Source organism: Cupressus sempervirens, chromosome 1 (genome assembly GCF_028749045.1).
Source record: "Cupressus sempervirens isolate cs-2001-9-10 chromosome 1, ASM2874904v1, whole genome shotgun sequence".
Lineage (NCBI taxonomy): Eukaryota > Viridiplantae > Streptophyta > Pinopsida > Cupressales > Cupressaceae > Cupressus > Cupressus sempervirens.
Window position 1 is genome coordinate 734,821,370 of NC_143118.1, and position 20,875 is coordinate 734,842,244.

Below are 20,875 nucleotides of genomic sequence, written 5' to 3' on the forward strand. Positions count from 1 at the left end.
TTTATCTACAAGCTTTACTGTGGGTGCAAGAGACTTCACATTCCAAGGAGGTTTTTTAGATCCTTCTCACTCTCTACTTTGGGAGATATTTTTACCTCTTTTAAGGTCAATTTCTTTCCTGCAGGTTTTCTCCTTCTCCTTATTTGAGAGAATTTTTTGTACATAAATACCTCACTTGACCTTGTTGGTAGGACCCATCTCTTGTTTCCCTCTTAAGTTAAGGTAATGATATTTTATTCACCTTGCATATGTTTTATACATGTGATTCTGCACCAATTTATTAAGATCATTTATGGAATCTCCTTTTACTTGGATGAGACAGAAAAATCAGTTGCACTTTCTCCTTTCAACAAATTCCATTTTTCTTCCTTATTCTCAAAAATTTGGAAACTTGAATACGTAGTCCCTTGATTATTTATTTTATGCCTTATTCTCATCTTCATCTGATTTGGAAACTATAAGGCCTATACATTTTATAACTCTCCTTCCTTCCATTCTAGTATTGAAGTAAGCCATTGTGAGCTCTGGCATTTCGGTTGGAAACTGACTCTATTTTGGTAGTTTGATTTTATAATAATCACTTCCATTTACGGCTTAAAACATATATTTCTTGCACTTATTCTAGGTGTATCATCTGTTTGTCAGAATCTAACAGCCTAAACCATAGTGATCACCTCATTAAAATGAAGCCAACGAGAGCTATCTTGCACAATGGTGCAACAATCTTGGAACTGGAATTTTTCTAAATTCCCAATGTCTGGTGCAAACAAAGATCATAAATTCTAAATTGCAAACCTAGGATTCAGCTGGCAAACACCAAACTGCACTAATGAATTAGTAACCAAAACTTCAGTAGACCTAAGAAATAGAAGGGAAAAATGTGACAAACCTTTATCTGGAGACTTGGTTTTGGCTCACTGTACCACAAAACTGCTACCTAATCAAAGCTTTTAATACCACTTATATTCAAATTACTATATCATATAAATGAAATAACAGCAACACTTCGCAAAAATGCAATGCAGAAATTAAATAGCAGTAAATACTTAACAAAGATTAGCACAAATAAATAAAAGAACAATGAATATCAAACTATTAATTTGTTAAATGATCAAGTCAAAGGTTATCTATGCCACACGTTGACTACTCCATAACCTGTGATGCCCGAAATACTAAGGGTGTAACAGAAAGAATCTAAGGAAATTAGCATTGTATTTAGTTTACGCAAAACAAAGATGCATGTGAACTCCAAAGTCAGTATAAAATACATCCACAAGTTGTAATAAGTGATCAGGAGAGACCAATGAAGATATCTACAATGCTCGCTCAAGAAGTGAAATCCCTCCCTTCTCAACTTTAGGTATTCCCTTGAATAATGTCCAGACCATTCAACTCAGAGCAATTAAGTTTTAATAGTTATACAATAGTTGAACAGGAAAAGTGTCAACACTAACATCAAAAGACAGCTGTAAGAGTTTACCAGCTGGTGCTGCTGACAATAACAGCTGGTCTATTTTCTTTCAACAAAATGCTATCCTCGTCACTATTACATTCATTGTCCATCATGACCATACGATCTGTAACAAGTGTCTGCTCAACATGATCGGTAGCAATATCACAATCTGCTGTTCTTGGATATGAAGTACCAGTACTATCAATCCTGCTGGTTAGACTATTTCCATCTTCTAATCCAGAAACAATTTCTATCCGTTGACCCACTGTTTCAGTGTAACTGCAACAGTCATGGATGCCAAGAGGAGTTGCAATAGCCTTCTTCAGTCTGCAAAACAACTACCAAAAAAAATTTGATAAGGTTTTAGACAAAACTGTTGCAGATTTTTTTAACGAGAAAGCAATTTCACCTCGTGTTTCTCTTTCAATGATGTAGGACGAAAAAATTCAGGAGATCGGTCATATACAACAGTTGCTCTGCAAGTAACCATGGCAAGCCATCCAACATTATTTCTGTAAAATGTCTCATGTTTTAAAATTCTGCCTAGTGGTTTCCAATCTGAAATGATCATATCCTTCAAATTTACATAATTAGTTACCCAAACCCTATAAGTCTGTAATGAACAAGACTTAACTTTATGCCCCAATTTTGAGCCAGCTCATGTTGCATGGCTTTTGTAACACACAAGCATCCATCAGCCATTTTCCCATAATGCTTCTCACACCTAACCGCATTACAAAATTAATTGAATTAATACATTATACATTTGAATTTAAAACAGGAAAAAGTATATAAATTGGATCAAAATAGTACCAATGGTATAGCTTCACCAGAGGATGTGATTTCCCAAGAGTCAAGCCCAGTAAAGTATAACCAAAATTATGCCAATCAATAAGGAAGGCAGACTTTCTTATCCAACATGCCCATCTTACAGCAAACAAAGTAGGGACAGAAGGGGGATTCTGCAAAAAATGATGTATTGTAAGACTGTACAACACGAACATTTTTATTCGCACTAGCAGAAATGAAGGTCCTTCAAGAATATAAAAAGGGTGACAAATAATAATAGCATCCCACAATGGGCATTTGAACTATCACCAATTACACTACCACAATACTCAAGTTTAGCAGTCATTAAAAATTGATATATCCTACACCCAAAGGCAATCTGGTTTTTCATGCATCTTGATATGTTGTATCACCAGACAACAGATCTACAAAAGCTAACTTATATCATCACGTGGACACTTGTAATATCCCCTGTTTGAAATAGGCTTTCATAATAAACAATAATAATAAAATTTAAATTTAAAAAGAGTAGAGAAAATTGTATTAAAAATAGAATATAATAAATTTTAAAAAGAACGTTATGTAATGTAGCTAAGTTAATGAAGGGTCAAAAGGCATGAAATGAAAAGTTGTGAGTCCCTCAAACATGAGATACAAAAAGGGAGAAGAGAACTCCATTTGAAAGGGGAAAAGAAAAAGGAAGGTGTGAAGCAAGGAAGAATTAATAGAAGAGGTAAAAGAAATGAGAAGAAAATAACTCCTTCAAAGGGAAAAGCTTATGAAAGGTTGTGACTCTTCAAAAAGGTAGTAATTATTAACCTTAGTGACTCTTTCAAGAGGAACAAGTATGAAGGGTTGTGACTCTTTCAAAGAGGGACAAGTATGATGGGTTGTGACTCTTTCAAAGGGTATAGATGATGAAGTGTTGTGACTCATCAAAAGCGTGGTAATTGTGCACCTTTGTAAAGGGTAGCCATGACAAAAAGATGACTCTGCCCTACATTGTAAGATAGAGAGGGGAGAAAGTTTCATTTGAGGACGATATCCAAGGGAGAGCAATTTGGAGAATAGTGTATCATTCTCAATGGCAAGAATGAAAAGTGGCAACTCATTTCAAATAAAAGGTGATGACACTTTCACGAATAACGCATAAAGAAGATTTCATTCCAAGCTAAATAGGAGGATCAACAATTAAAGAGTATTAATCAGATTTTGAGAGCAGGCCAAGCAGAAGAATTCCATTTGATAAAGGAGAACAATCTAAGAGATCAACCAGATATGAGAAATCAGACTTCAGATATTTATATAACTTATCACATATTATTCAACTAAGAATTACATCTCTAACTACATTTTTGCTCCTGTTTAATTTTGGATTTGTGAATTTAGAGAAAAGTATAAGGTGATTAAGAAAGGAGACATACATCACTCTTGAATCCCCTTTCATGACTACTCCTAAGTATCTTTAAATCTTTATTGCATGGCAGGAATTATTGAATTTCCTAGAACTCAAAAGTGTTTAAAAATGCAGACGACTAAATGCACAAGATTTTAACAATATTGATGACTGTTCAAAGAAAATATAATTGCTCAAAAAGAATGAAAAAACTCAGCTAAAATTCTAATAAACAGTCAACATAAATAAACCAATTTTAAAGGAAACTTAAAAGAATATAGGCTGGGTAATTACTTTTGATGTCAACTAAGCAATTCCTCTGATACAAGCTACAACCCTATCTGAGTCAGAATTGGGTACTTTTCGACCAAACAGGTAACATCATAGGAAAGACAGGCAGAAGAAGGTAATCATTCTAATTCAGGACAAAAGATACAAGAAAAAAACAACTGAAAAGGAATTTAATTATTCATTTGTTCTCATTAATTTAGAGATAACTGAGATCAAGATAAAACAGCTATGGACAAAGAAGGATAAAAGTAAAACATATGCATTGTGCCTCTCAATCTCAATATAAAAGGTTCATCAAAAAATTAGTGCGAGAATAATACTCTTACCTGTACAAGGAATAAATCTGGGGTAGGTATCTTAAAACAGATGTACCACATTAGAATAGCAAATTGTAACATTGTTTTTAAAGGTAGTGCTAAGAGATAGAGAAATCGTGGTAGACCCTGGGGAATGGGTTGCCGCTGCAAGAACAGTTACCATATCAGCCTGAAATTGCAGCTTAACTTCAAGTCAAATTCAATGAAGAAATGCTAGCATTTTTATAAAATGTAGCATGCTTTATAAAATGTACCATCAAATGCAGATGAATAGATGGATGTTCCAAAACAGCACCATGGGGTTCGGTTCCTATCAAAACAAATGTTAGACAAACAGAATAACTGGATATAAAAACATTGAAACTCTAACAAATGTTTTAAAAGTATAAAGATGCACATAGAAGTATAATAATATTATGAAGGCAATTTAAACCAAGCAATTCAATTAAAGGAATGGAAAGGATGACAAAGAAATTTTAAATATAGGTAAAAGAGATTATTGAAGTTTTTGTCAAAAATATAGTGCCATAATGAACCATTAATGAGCCTTATTGTGAAAAAAATGTAAGCAGATAATGGCAAATTCAGAAATCAAAACGTTAAAACCACAAGAAATATGCTACCAAGGAATGTTGTGATAAAATGACTTGAAAGAAAGGATGCAGAGGGCATGAGAGGATACCAAAACGGCTGGGATATTTCAAAGGTGCAAATGATTTGCAATTTATTACTATCAAAGAGAAAGGATCACACTCAATGCATAGAGTGTAATTCAGTTGTAAGACTTTTGTAATTTAAATTAGTATTTAACATCTCAAAAGATCATAGAATTTTGATAAACCTGTAATGTGCACTGCCAATCACCTGTATAATCCACAATCTCATCAAGCACTTATCACACCATTAACTTAACACAATGCACTAAGATAAATGAATGGCAAGAACTTCATTTCAATGACAAGGTGGGAGATGTGCTATAAGATAACACCCATTTTGTTACATCCCAATTTTCGACCCAATTTAAAATGTTCATATAGCCGTTGAGGTTCACATGAAGTCAGTTGACAGTTAAATTTGTTATAATCCTGCGAAATGGTAATATGGTTAGTCGTTATAATTTCATATGAAGATAACATACTAGTTAATTATTTATCATCAATTCATGGAATTGAAAAAGCGGTTAGCCGACATGATTAATAACTTATTATGGTAATATGATTTAACTGCAGAGAATTTCCTTGTAGGGAGCACGTCAAAGGGGTAGAAGCATTGTCAGAAAAGAATTGGGCACAGGAGCATCACCATCACTGGAAAAATGGGTATGAATCCCAAATCACCATTGCTGAGGACCTAGCGACTGCATAACAGGATACACACATTAGACACACATGAGCTATCAAATAAACATTTAAAATATTAATCTTCTTAACTTAATTAATGCATACCTCAAATGGCTTTTGGTTGACTTTTCCACCACATCATTATAATACATATTTATGTACGTACACATAGATATAAATTAAAGGTGAAATCATAGTATTATTTTTATATAAGATTTTATCAATTTAATACGTACATTTAAATACATGTACAAGAAGATAAAATAATCTTCCAAATAGAGCATGTATTTAGATATACTTAATGATAAATACGACCTTGGATATAATAAATAATATAATGCCACCTCATAAATACATCTACATGCAAGTAGATAAATAAATTGTAATTATCCTTGATTTATAACCTTCAAATCTTTTTCCATATTTATTCAAATTCTTGCTAGAAACCAAAATACACATTTGGCATATTGGCGTTCAAGAAGCCAAGTCTTTTCTTTTTAAGTTACGGCTTCTTGGAAGCCAAAAGATTTTTCGGATACTTCTTTAAATTATGAAGCCGTGAGAGACCATGGAGTCTTATATTCTCACGATATCTCTCTGCATTATTCCTCACGTTCTTTCCCTCTGCATATTTCCTTGCCACGATTTGCCCATTTCATTGAATTCTTTTGCTAGAAGACGTGAATGGTAATCACACTGAGATCTATATTTGAAGTTATTTCCATTAAGGAACTGATTATAGCGTCCAGCCAAGGCTCCAATACTTCTGAACTTACCAAGTTATGTGGTTGACTTACCATATCCAATCGATTTATAATATGTTTTTATCAGATAACATTGCATTGTATTTACAGCAGTAAGCCACAGATTCTTGAAATTTTGTACAACATCCTTGTTTGATATCATCGGGTAGTTTCTCCTTAAGTCAGAACTTCTCATGATAAGTCAAGACCAATTGTTCATGATATGATTTCACCTCTTTATTTATTGCTAAATGTCAGAATCAAATGGTATTTATTATGCAAGTCTTAAGATTAAATTCACAGGTCACAAAAATGTGATTTGCTGAAAAACATGTAATATTCTTATATCAGTTGAGGATCAACAGAAAGAGCTGGTTACTCTAAGATTCAATCACTTGGGACTCACTTGGTTGTATAGCCAAGGAAAAGGGTGAAAAGGTGAGAGAAGAATCTACATTATCATGAAAACAGAATCAAATGTGACATAACAATTATTTATTATTTTAAAAAGAATCATTTGATAGCTCATGCATTTTTGATACATTCTCTATTGTCAAGTTGAGTGGTGTGATTAAGAACCAGGTTGCTCAATGGCTGACCAGGTGTTCCATGTCTATTCCAAGTAGGGAGGGTCTTTCTAGTTAAAGAAAGTGTAGGGATAAGTTTAAGGTCCGTGGTTGGGAGGTTAAGCCCTTGACAATGTTTCCCCTCTCCACGAAATGTCAGGACATGCATCAAATAAAGATAAGTTGAACATTCAAACATTTATTGGTAACAGCTATTTTTACTTTTATGATATTTATACAAGTAGAAGATATGATGGATTAATTTATATCATTGAATTCAGTTATTTCCTTTAATGAAAGCAACATTTCTCGTCAATGTAATTGGTAACCATTTAGATCGGTAGACCTTCCAACTGAATATGGAATATATCTGTAGGATTGTTGTTTTAGTCTTTCATTTATAAGAATAATGATTATGAGCATATCTTCTAACTGTGTGTTATTGCCATAGTTAGCAATAGGAAGAAAAGAAATGATACAGTGATATCTAATGCCCCAAATGATACAATGATATCTGACGCCCCAAATGATACAGTGGTATCTAATGTCCTAAATGATCCAATGGTAATGGATGCCCTAATTAACACAATGGTATGTGATGCCCTAATTGATATTGTGGTACGTGATGCCCTAAATGATCCAATGGTGATTGATGCCCTAATTGATATAGTGGTATTTGATGGTAATTGTCAATTGATATTGATATAGTGGAATTTGATGGTAATCGTCATTTGATTTTGATATAGTGGTACTGGGTGGTAATCGTCAATTGATCCTAAGTGGTATTTGTGGACTAACCTGCGTGTTTGCAGAAGTGGCCCTAGATTGATTTCGGTCTCCAAGTCAATGGTATGTAGATTTTAATTTCCATAGTAAATTCATTGATGGTGTTTTCAATTGTTAGTTATGAAATTTCCATTTAACTAACTGTAACCATTAATCTTATTTACTTGAACGAAACTAATATAACTGTCTTCCTATGAAAATGAAGTAATAATTGTATTTCTTTGATATGTTAATTGTTAGTTAACACCCGAGAAAGTGGTTGTTATACATTTCCATTATGGCAATGTAGTTGGTGATGCAAAACCAAGTCACAGAAAACGTGCACAGGAAAAAATACTTGATTCGTTCAAGAACTTAAAACAAAATTTGTATGCCTATCAAGAGTTATATAAATCATACATTAACCAAATTCCCGTTTTTTACTCATTTCAGCTTCAAAATTGTTTTTGTTAGCTCCCTCTACAACAAAACAATTATGGGATACAGTCAACCATTTCAATTTAGGTAAAACTATTCTACAAGTGTTACGATCTGAGAGCAATATTGTTTCAACACGAGTTTAAAATATACTAAAAGATGATATATGCATATAGTTAATGGGTATATCTAATTCTTATGACATCCAAGTAAAACTTGTCTAACTAGCATATAGTACCAGCTATGGCTTATGCTTGCCATGACTAGCGTATGGTACCTACTGAGCTCCAAACAAGGTTGAGGAGTTGTGCACTTACAAGGGTTTCAAAAGAAGAGCCCCTAGAGGAATCAAGAGGCAACAACCCTCACAGGGTTTGAGGCAGCATCCCAAAGCTCAAATTAAGGCATCCAAAACCATGTCATGTCCCCACTCTAGCTCAGTCTAGCAGAGACATGTGAGTCAGTCAGCTTATTATGGGGTCTTGTAGGCTGACAGGGTTGGATAGAGACCTAGTATGGTTATTCAGTGTTGGGGACTTGGCATTCTGGCGGTTATTGATCAGTTGGGAGACGTTCCTTGTTTTTGGGAGACGTTCCTTGTTTTTAGGAGACAGTTCCTATATTTATGGGGTTCATTCCTACTTTTTAGGAGGTATGATCATGCACAGGGTTGGGTTTCCATGAGTTTGCTCTTTGGGTTCAGTTTCAGAGGGATAGAGCTTGTTTCCTAAAATTTAGGAGCATCCCTAGATTTTAGGGATGAGACTGCCAGTGGATCCTTGATTTCCGACTTCAGTCATAGACAGGTGACAGGATGATTTTATGGTTTGTGATGTCAGTTGGGCATTTTGTAGCTATTTGGGTTATATTTTTAATATTTCCTAAGTTAGTGTTTAATAATTAAATAAGGCTAAGTTAATAGCCATTTTGGAGTAATAAGGGAAATTTTGACCTCATTTGGATGCGTACCCCTTGGTGTGATAGCTCGTTGGAAAGGTCTTGAACTTTTCTAAATCTTTCTCTTTGGTCTCAGGGCGATTCAGTTAACGGATTTATGTCTATGGAGAAAAAGGGTCATTTTTAGTAACATTGCCACTTTAAAATAAGACTTAAATCACTTTTGTAACCCAATGCCTTTTGGAGTCACTTTAGGGTTCGATTTGCTTTGGAAGGGGTTATAAGGAGATGGAGGCGCCATTCCTCATTCATATTATGCATTTTAAACTTGTTTACAAATTTGCTCTGCTTGGGCAATTTTATTCTGGAACGCAAACCCCAGGGTATTTACTGGCTGGGACGTAACCCTCAGCAGTATTTGGTCTTGGAATTTTCAGTTGTATCAGCTGTTATCAGGGAAGGAGGACGCCAGTTCAGCTTGGGTCTGCAGTATTGTTTAGCTGGGCACGATTATTGGTACATGGGAAAGTGAGCCTTGCAGCAATAGCCACCATTTGCAGCACTTTGAAATATAGAGAGTCCGATAATCAGCAGCAGACGTTTGCATGTTCACAGTCCTTTTCCATCAGCCAGTTTGGCGTCATTGTTAGGGAAAATGTACTGGATCCTTTATTTGGCTCTATAATTCAGAGATCTTCCTAGTACGATTTGTATCAATTCTGATTTTGCTGCATATTGTTATTTATTTTCAGATTCTTTTCATATCATTTCCTCCTTCTCATTTCTATGTTGAATAATTATCAAAAACGCAAAAACAAACAAACTCTTCTGCATTTCCATCTAGTTCTACAAGAAAACTTTAATAAATAGGAAAAAGAAAATTAAAAAGAAAAAATATAATAAAGCTACAGCAGATTAGCAGCAGAGATCCATCAGGAATCTTTCAAACCACATAAACCTCTATGGTGAATGTCATTGCAACAATTTTATCACTTAGTTTTGCAAGACCATATCTTTAATATTATTTAACCTTGGGAGATATTTTGATTGAGTCTAAAAGTTAGATGCCTATTTATAAATTTTCTGTGAGAGTTTAGGGTTTGATTGGCGCCCATAGACCATGAAGGTTAAGATTTATGGCAACCACATTGAAAACACTTTTTGATTTGTTTTAAAGTATTGAATTTTTCATTTCCCTACCATGGGTAACACTTAGAAGTCCTAAGGACATCCTGGAGTCCCCAAGTTGTCCCCAATCTAGGGGACATCCTGGAAAGGTCCCCTCAATATGGCAAAAAACCCAAAAATGTCTCCCTCCGTGAGCGGGTGTAAGTCCCTCGGTCTTGAGGGGCAATGGTAGGACGACACAGGGACATCCCCTCCACATTACCACTTATTGGGAATGTCCCCATCCCAGAGAATGTGGCTTTGGGAAGGACATGTCCTTGTGGAACACTCATTGGACTCCATAAGAGGAACTCTCCTCCCAAATAATGGCATGGATCCCATCTCACTTTACACCAGACTATCCAAGATCCACAAAACCTATCTCCAACTATCTAAATGATTTGTTCATGTCAAAGAACTTGAAATCATTGGGACTTGATAACCATTATTTCTCTCCAACTCAAAGGGTGAATGACTCTAGTGCTTAGAAAGCTCAATGACTTCTCCTAGGAAACCTTAATGACTTAAAGTAATTAATTTTGTGTAAAATATTGTAATCGAAAGATTTCAAGACACAAATAGATGATTCCCTTCCAAGTCGAGGACAAATCCTAACCAAATGATAGTACTAGCAAGAATAACCTTGGGTTTTAAAGTATTTCATATATATATTTATATAGGAAATGAGCAGAATCATAAAATCAGAATTGTGCCCATGTATGCCTAGATAACAACACCTTTCTCACAAATAAGGATCCCACAAAACCAAAGTTGCATGTACACAAATATGGATACAAATATGATACAGTATCGGAATCAGATCTGGTCAAATTTCAATAACCCCCAATATGGATATAGCTGGATATGACATTAATAAGAACACACATATATTTAACACAAATTTCTCATTTGTATTGGAAGATAACCCAAAAGAATAGATCAGTCAAATAGAAAAATATTCCATTTGGTGTAGATTTTGTTTATACCATTTTTTTTTTACAAGATTGCATTAATAAAGCTTTTTCAAATTAGATTTGGGAAGATCTACTTCAGATTTTAAAAGAGTCAAATTGCATAGTATTTGGGATGGTCGGAAAATCAAGTCCTTTTAGGCACACATGGGCACAATATTTGATGTGTATTTGGGTTGTATCAGATACGTTTCCAAATTAGATATTATGTTACATGCACCTGAGGAGGGACAAAGGAGTTTCTGACCATTGTGCACAAAACTAAACTAAAAAGAACGAGAACAACTAAATTAAAGCAAACTAATGATTAGAATCAAATGACTATAGGCAAACCCAAAGAAAACTATAACTAACTACTCTGCTGTTGTTAATCTTGAATCAGATCATACTCTATGTATTTCCCATTTGGAAATCAAACATTATCAGTTTGTGGTGTTACAGTGACATTGGTGGTAATTGGCTGTAAACGTTTTGTGTGGGTTTTCTTAAGAACTGGAGTAAGAATATATTAATGTTGTTGTTGTAAAAGACCAGTTTCAAGCATGATTAAAATCCTTTTCAGGAATGTTCTATAAAGTTCTCATTTAATTTGGCCTTTTCTATGCAAGACTAGCTAACTAGTATTGGGTGTTTTCAGTAAAGTTGTGTAATATTTGTGAATCTATTTTCCAGGTCTGAGTAATATTATATTTTGGGCTGACATTACAGCATTTCATAAACTCTTCCCTGAAAATGAAATCCAAGATACAATTCTGAAAGAATTCACAGGTTTTGTCCACTCAATTGGTCAAAGTATCAAAACTCTATGATAAATTTATGAAGGATGCTCATAGTTGGTATTCTGAGGTTTTCACACCATCGCCCCATGAAACATGGGGACCCCCTCTTTTTGTTGCTTTTCAGCAGGTGCTAGTTTGGAGATTGGCTGTAGGTCTTAGTGTAGGAGTAGGTTGGCAGCATTTTCAGAATTCAAACCTTGACGAGGAGAAGCAAGATGGGGATTGATCACGAGCTAACCTTGGCGTTTTTTAAGTCCTAGCAATGGGACAATTTCAAAATCAGACTCAGTGTGATTCTGATCATATTAGCAAGTTTAATAAGGGAAGCATGCAATCTATTGTAGTCAACCATTGGGAAAGGTGAAGTGGGATGTTCAACTCCGACACGAAGATTTGGCAATTCAGGTTTCACTTAGATGACAAAAATCAGTTTCGAATCAATGCAATCAGATCGGGATTGAAGTGGAGTTTCGACTTATTTGCTCTTCATTTCCATTTGGTCCAGATTTCCACCTCATATTGTAAATGCTTTGCCTTATTTGGTGGTAATTTCCACCTCATGTTCTTAAAATCTGCCTCATCGACCTTGAATTTCCACTTTTTGTTGTTTTCACTTGCCTTATTTGGGTCTGATGTCCACTTCAGGTTTGGAAGTTCGCCTTATTTGGTGTGAATTTCCACCCAGCACTCGAAACGTTCACCTTATTTCATGGTGATTTCCACCTTTCCGTTGAACACCTGTGTTATTCTGTGGTGATTTCCACCTTGCATTTGGAATTTCGCCTTATTTAGAGATGGTTTCCAATGTATTTTAGACAATTTTCCTTATTTGATGGTGGTTTCCTCCTTGCACACAACAGTTTTTCCCTGTTTGATGGTGGTTTCCACCTTATGTTTCTTGTATCTGCCTTACTGGGTGCGACTTCCACTCCCTGATCAAATGTTTGCCTTATTTGTGCGAATTTCCACCTACCTTATTTGCAAATCACCTTATTTGTTTGAATTTTCACATTGCAATCTTACAAAGACACCATATTTTGATGTGATCTCCACCTTTGGGCTGTGTAAACACCATAGATGGGGCAATTCAAATAATGATGAGGTGGCAATTATGAAAATCATTAAATACCAGGCGTCTGCATTTACTAAGGGCAATTGAATGCAAAGGAAATCAATTTTATTACATCACCTATGAAATCTCAATGGGCCATGAACTTAATTTTGTCTCCATGGGAAATTATTAATTAGTGAGGACATTAAATGGTGATCAAACTTGCAAAGGAAATCAATGTTTTCACCAACAAAAGGACCAAACATTCAATTCAATAAAGCATAAATTAGATGCTGAATGGGCTGCGATTTAAATAAATAACAGGGTGTAATTTTAAATGCTAAAAGCCTGCAATTTTAATAAATAAAGAGGGGCAAATATAATTAAATATATTGTTTACAATTTATTTATTTATTTATTTCCCAAGCAATGTCGGCCTAGGTGAGAAGTAATATCCTTTGGGTTTAACTGCCATATAAAAGGAAATTAAAACACTTCATTTTAAACTCAAAACAGATGATATTGACCATTTGCAGAGTGGACCGGCTTGGACAAAGAGCAGATCAAAGCACATATACAGATTGAAAATCAAAGATTGTGAATTCAGATTAGACATTTTGACCAGCAATTAAAGAAAAAGATAAAGAAAGCATACCAAAATTGTACAGTTCACGTTTGAATCAGAGTTGACCATCAGCCAACATCAAGTATAGAAGCATTTCTGACTTAGAGTCTGATGAAAATCACATATAATGAAGTGCAAATATCTCAGACCCTGGACATTTAGATATCCACTTTTTAGCTTCGGCAAAGTATGGAACTCGGTAAACATGATGTTGTGTGATACAATAATATGGTTTGGGTGTTTGGGAGATAATTTAATGAAAAAGAAAACTCGCATGGTTTAAATTCATACTCTTAGTTGCACATAAAAACAATCATACATTAGGAATTCAGGGATAACATATCAGATTTAGAATGTAAGCATTTGAAATATGTTGGTTTTGATTCAAGGGTAGTGAAGTTTGTTTATTAGGGAGGTTGTCATCATGGAAAGATCTTGTATTTGCTCACTATGTCATGATTTTAAATATAAAAATCTAATAATGACATTGTGTGGCAGGTTAGAGGATGATAGAAGCTAGTGAAGATGGAAGTCCAAAATCAAGTACAAATGAGGTGCTTCCCAATCGAAGTCAAGGTGCAGGATCAAGTTCAAGATGTACAGGTCAGATTCAATAAGTAAAAAAAATATCATCATTAAGTCTACAAACAAATAGAGAAACTCATACAAACTTGAATTTCCTCTGAAAATACAAGTTCAACTGAAGATTTAACTACATGAAGCACTTCTACAAGTGTAGGCCCAGAGTTAGGACATCAAGAAGAAATCAAGAATTCAAGAACATGCAGATTCAAGTTATGTTAATGAGGAAATTTAAAGATAAGGGATTTTGAAGGATAGGAAAGAATGCATGAAGATGAAGCAATTTGAGAATATGAGCCATCAGAATTGAAGGCTTAATAATGTTGAGCGTCAAGAGATATTTTCCAATCACCAAGAGATATCTATCAAGTCTCTGAGACAAGCATGTTGAGGTGGCACACATTCATCTTCAATCAATCAGATCATGCCAAGTGTTCAATGAAGAGATCGACAATATTATGTCCAGATTCACTGAATTTGTCAAAAGGGAAAGTCAAACAAAATTATCTTCAAAAGGAAGATTTATTGTAAGCCCATGTGGCATTTTCTTATTGGCCCACAAAGTGATGCTCTTTTGCAATTGTATAGGCATTTGATATTTGTTGGTAATGGTTTTAAAAACCTTGATTAGGGATTTAGTGAATTAATCTGGTTCATTAATTCTGATTTAATCTTGGGCATTCATTGTACTAGAGCTACCTATATAAGGCTAACTTTCCTCATTTGTATAGACAGATTTGTTGGAGAATTGTTGCTAGAATACTACCAAATTAGTTCCTTCTTCATTGTTGGTTTTCATGGTGAATATTGCAATGTTTGGAGTATTTCATGGTTCTTTACATTTCTCATTTAGAATTGAGAATTTGCTTCGAGTTCTTAGTGTTAGAATTTTCTGTAAGTAACTTAAATTGGATAAAAGTAATTGTGGATGCATCCTTGTTCAACTCACTTAGACCAAACCACTAGCTACTTGCATGATCAAATGGCATATTTAAAAGCTTAACTTCAATTATTGCTACCATGATATGCATCTATGGATGGTGTTAAAATCATTCATTCACATTAGAACATTGCACTAGTTTAGTGGAGTTGATGAAAAGAACAAGCCTAGTAGAATCACGAGGATATTCACGATCTCTTGCATCCTAAAGTAGAGTAGTAGTTTAGATCCATAATTTTCAGTTCACTTGCATTTCATTTCGCAAATTGGAAGTCATAATATTACATTGCACTTATAAAGCCATATCATATGTGAAGTCAAGTTTTCAAGTCTTAGTGAGCTAGTGTAAGTTCCTTTGTAATACCAGTACATCACATCATTACAATTGACTTAAGTCCAACATTAGAAGGAATCCTAGAGTTGCTTTGATCATCTTTCTTTACAATCTTTAGCATACATGATATCTTTGTTCAAGTGAGGACACAATATTTGGCATTTCATCCTAAAACATTGAGTGATTCATCCTGCATGTTGTGGTGGCAGAAAACTCACATCAACTATTGGTACTTCCATGGCCAATCCTTCCAACACCTTCAGCCCTTCGCAATCAAAATTTTATCACAACACCTAATGAGTGCCTATTTTTTGGTATTTAAAGTTTTGTTTATAGTGTTTATATATTTTTAAAACCTATCAATAAATTTGTGACTTTAATTGTTTAATTTGTCTTCACAGGTTCCTAGTTCATCTACATTAAAGAGGAAGTGGAGCACACATTCTTTCATCCATTCAGTAAAACACAATAAATTGCACTCAAAAATAGTGGAGTCCATTCCAACATGTATCTCTTTTCACACAAACAACATGACTACAAGGGGAGATGAAGTTGTGGGATATAGAGCCAAAGCATACACCTGGATGCTTCCACTTTTCAACACATTGCATTTAAGGGCTGGAAAAACAAGCACTTATGCAAGTGGCACTAGCACTACTTTTGTGTCATCTAATATTCCTATATCATCTAATGTCGATGATGATGGTGTTGATGATCTAGAGAATATGTTCGATGGTAGAAGTTTAAAAGTCAAAACCAAATGTCAAAACTTGAACTTGATATTATTATTTTGATATTTTGAAGTTTGAATGAAAAATATTTAATGTTTATCATGCATGTTTTACAATTGGAATGATATTCAAGTTTATGGTTGTTTTGTTGTTTATATATAAGTTGCCCATACAAGTATAGTCATGGTTACAAGTACAAGAACCAAGTACGTGGGTATGGACACAAAAAAAAAATTGGGATTTTGGGTACGTGGGTTTGAGTATGTGTTGTATAATCATAAATATATATAGTCATTGTATGTATGTATGTATGTATGTATGTATGTATGTATGTATGTACGTAGGTATGTATGTACGTAGGTATGTATGTATGTATGTGTGTATGTATGTATGTGTGTATGTGTGTGTGTGTATGTATGTATGTGTGTATGTATGTATGTGTGTATGTGTGTGTGTGTGTATGTATGTATGTATGTATGTTGCCTAGATATCAATTTACACCAAAATTTTAAATTTTTCATCATGTTAGCTAAGGTTGCTCTTGGGGAAATAGTAGTTGTTTTGTCGCTAATACGTCTTATGGTCTATGTAGATCAAGTGTCCAAAATTCCATCATTCTTAGCCTAAAATGAACCAAAACATACCTAACTTTGAGCATTAAAATGGTCACATCTTATCAAATTTCTAGTGCTTTTATAATTCCAATACCTTCGGCTTGTTCCCAGCTCCAACCAGCACTTTGAATTTGTGGAATTTGACTCCTGAGTCAAAAGTTATGTCAGGTTAAAGAAAACCTTGAAAACATGTATTTGCAATCAAAACATTTACCTTTAACGTTTAATAGGTTAAGAAACAAGGTTCAAAATGCTTGTTACGAACCCCAAACCTTAACCTCCAAAAAACCAAAATGGTTAAGATTGAGGCTCAAAACACATGTTTTGGAGACAGTTATCAACCTCTTTGTCTAGTTGATGGAGGTTAAGAATTGAAGGGTGAATCATCTCAAAGACGTGTTGATGATGGAAACTGTATATCAGACATGAAGGAGGGATTGATGGTTTGAAGATGAGAAGCCGCATTATATCAGACATCATTCAAGACAAGACCAAAGCATTGCTCGTTGGGTTCCACCAAATGGATGAAGTTTCAAGGTACTCGATGGCAGGGTTTGAAATCTTCAATGTGCATTAACCCACACATCATCTCCAGGCACAACACATGGAGTAGTGTTAGTCGATTGATCACTCATGTTTGCAATGAGTTTGGTGTCCTGAATGTTTGACAATTCTCGTTCAATGTTGGCATACCAAAGATGATAATGCTCGTAAAAAAATTGGCACAATGCTCCAACTCCCAGCCCGCGGCACATTGAAAGGTTGGTTGAATGAAGCTAAATATGCTATGGGAGAGAGATCAATAATCTAAGTCTGTGGTAAATTATTGTTCCATGCAAGCAAAGTAAGCTTCAAAAGCCGATGCTATATGGAGAACGCCAACCGCACTTTATTTGATGAAATATACGTAAAAGATGCCTATGTTTCTCTTCCCCTGCGCACCAAATGATATATCTCCTAAGCTGCATTAGGTGAGAATGAACAGTCTTCAATCAATCACATGCTATGCATGGAAAGAGAATGCTTTGAAGTATAGCCTGCCACTTCACCATGCTCATGGACTTCAAGCTTGTTCCTATATTGGTTTTCTAATGGCACCATAGCCCATGACATGTGAACTATTTGACAGAATACCTTTGAGAAGACAAAGCTCAGGCATTTGGAATGCACAGCCAAATGTGGAGAAGGAATCAAATTGAAGTTTATGCAATGTGGAACAAGATAACCATTGGCAAATAGAAGGCACGCGAACTGTTTGTTTGAATGCCTGCCTTTCTACAGAAGAATGCATTTTATCATTTAAGAGCTCGCACCATGATAAAATCCATTCTTTGCATCCATTTGAATAAGTTAATGGTGGTCTATTTTATCAAAGTTGCAAATAGAAATGCTCTGATGGATAATTTGCAATCATAGCCCACACATACTTATTAAGAAGCTTAGTCCTTATCAGAAGCACCTTTCAAAGCATAATTGAGGGCAGCCCCAATTAGATGTCATAACTCCAATTTCCCTCATTGTGAATATGGAATCATCATCAGAATAGTTTATTGTTTCAAATGTCACCTCAAGGGAATAGCACCTGTGTAATGTCGTAATTGTCACTGAATCAACCACGATGGCTTATATAGAATGCAATGAAATATGTGTTTTGTTTTGGTGGAGAGCTAATGAGATAACTTTTATAGCCTGATGGCACCCAAATAAAGTGCACAGCATGTTATTGATGCTATGATATTGCCACTTTTGCCTACGACATATTCAACAAAATGCCAAAGTGGAATCCACTAGCTTTTAAGCGACAAACTCAAGAGATTGAGGGCTCAGGTTGACACGCATGAAAAATGCGAAAGCATTGACAAAGCACAATTGTTTTACCCTATGTTCTCAAAGTGATGCCATCACACAAAATGTGATCATTGCAGTGTGTTTACAAGAATGAAGTTATAGAATGTAGTAGTAGTAGAATGTTTGCAAAACAATCTAACGTATGTTCTTCCTAAAAATGCTCATGCATGAGTTGGATGTTTGGTCAAATAAAGAGAACCACGGAGGTCGATGAAAGATTCAAAGACAATGTTCAAGCTTAATAATCGTAACCACTATCATGGAAGCTATAAAAAATGTATATTCTCAGACATCACATGTGAATAGCTCGACAAAAGGCCAAGCAGAGTGAAATCTGATAAATGCTGAAATGTTAAATGATACTAGTCCTTAACTAGCCTTCCATTCCATCGATGAGGATGTAGACTATAAATAGTTATAAATCTGCAGGTGTATTCTATTCACAATAGTGGATCATATATGGGCATGAATTCAAGCACACAAAGAAAGGGAAAGTTAGAGAGATGCTATGGGCATAATGAAAATTGTTTAAAATGACAGATTAGATGCAAAATATGGGTCTCTTCTTGGCAAACAGTGATGGGTCTTTCATTTCCCATTTCATTCAAAGACATACAAACACACAAACTGCAAGGTTATCACAGATTATATGCTTTGCAAACAATTACAATCTGGAATGAAACTGGGTTAGCAGGAGGGATGTTTGAGCAAGCTATGACTTTGATTGCTCTATTTCAACACGCAAGAGATGTATGTTTTCCAAATGAATTTGAAGAGCTTGAATGCAGATGAAAATGGTAGGTGTTCGAGTCATGCTTTGCAACATTTATCGATACCATCATTTCAAAACATTGGGATAGTCTTGTGGCAACGAAAGTACATACAGAAGGTGGAGTGCTTTTTCAAAATCTACTAGATAATATTATGTTACACAAGGTCAAGGATACCAAGATCACATGATTTTGATGTGCCAAAATGCATGGTAGGCTCAATCCAAAGTTGCAACTCAAAGTAATGTGGTGATTGGTGTGCATGTTGGTATCTTCCCGGTTCATCACTCCCTGCATATACCAAAGACTAATCTCAAAGTAGAAGAATTATTTGATAGAATTCTCAAAGAGGTGGCATTTTTTATGCACAAGCATCCTGGACTTGCTTGTAATCCTGCATGGTTGAAGGTATTTTAGCAAAGTGTTGTGGACTCGATCACCGAACAGTGGTGCTCGGTCATTGAAGGGTGTAGTTTTGGCCGAGGTGCTCAGTTGTTGAAGGGGGCTCAATCGTTGTTGGAGCTCGGCATCTTCTGTTGCTCGGCACTCTCCGTGTGCTCGGCATGTATTGGTTTCTCAGCATGCACTGGGAGCTCGGTAATGCTTGTGGTTTGGCTAATGCTCAGCTTGGTTCATTTGACACTCGGTCTGGTCTTGGTTCCTATAGGTGCCGAATTGTTTGTGAGCCAACTTTGGGTATTTAATTCGTGTTGTGAGCCAACTTTGGGTATTTAATTCGTGTTGTGAGCCCACTTTGGGTATTTAATTTGTGTTGTAGCCGTAGCCGACTTGTGGCTCAACATATATTTAATGTATGGGATTTAATTTAATTTGTATTGAGTTGGGCCGACTTGTGGCTTAGTTGCATATAAATAAGGGGTTTTGTGGGGTCTTTAGGCATTATTAGTCATCCAGCTTGGAAAAGAGGATGAAGTGTAGATGCGAACTTTAGCTGAGGCTTGGTAAACCAGGAGATTGCTTGGAGGGCTTGCGAGCACAAGTTAAGATTTCCTTGGGGTTTTCTTCCAGTATGCAGATCTAGACTAATTGGGTTTAGTGTTGTGAGTTGGATCTTATTGGATCTTGCAGAACTGTTATTGTAATTGCTACTATATTTGGCCCTACAGCCAAGCATATTACATGTAAATAGTTATTTATGAATAAAGAGTTGCATTTGGTATCAAATCTTGCATTGTTGTTGCTTTGTTGTTGTGTTTCCGCTGTGTGGTTATTTGCAGGGATCTAGTTTACCTCCAATAGGGTTACCCCCGAATTCTTGCCACATCAATCTTAGACAAGAATGTTTACAAATGTTCCTCATTGATCATTCATAAAGTGATGTAATTTGAGTAAATGATTCAAAGATCAAAAGGTGATCGATTAGGATTGATTATTCAATATTTTCTCAAAAGGTATAAGGTCCAAGTTTTAGGTCATATTTGGTTAATTTTGTAGAGGTTAATTACCC

At 35.2% G+C, this 20,875-nt stretch overlaps 1 protein-coding gene across 8 annotated transcripts in view; it reads right to left on the bottom strand.

The window, feature by feature from the left end:
- Positions 1 to 20,875, bottom strand: part of LOC149580025 (UDP-Glycosyltransferase superfamily protein) — a 62,267-nt gene that overhangs the window by 24,640 nt on the left and 16,752 nt on the right. For all 8 annotated transcript variants that reach the window (XM_089788469.1, XM_089788452.1, XM_089788476.1 and 5 more), the window contains 6 exons: positions 4,501 to 4,556; positions 4,256 to 4,390; positions 2,267 to 2,415; positions 2,088 to 2,177; positions 1,863 to 1,929; positions 1,481 to 1,791 (listed from right to left, as the gene is read on the bottom strand). In XM_089788469.1, the coding sequence (XP_089644595.1) occupies positions 1,481 to 1,791; positions 1,863 to 1,929; positions 2,088 to 2,177; positions 2,267 to 2,415; positions 4,256 to 4,390; positions 4,501 to 4,556 (808 nt within the window). The remainder of the gene's footprint in view (positions 1 to 1,480; positions 1,792 to 1,862; positions 1,930 to 2,087; positions 2,178 to 2,266; positions 2,416 to 4,255; positions 4,391 to 4,500; positions 4,557 to 20,875) is intronic.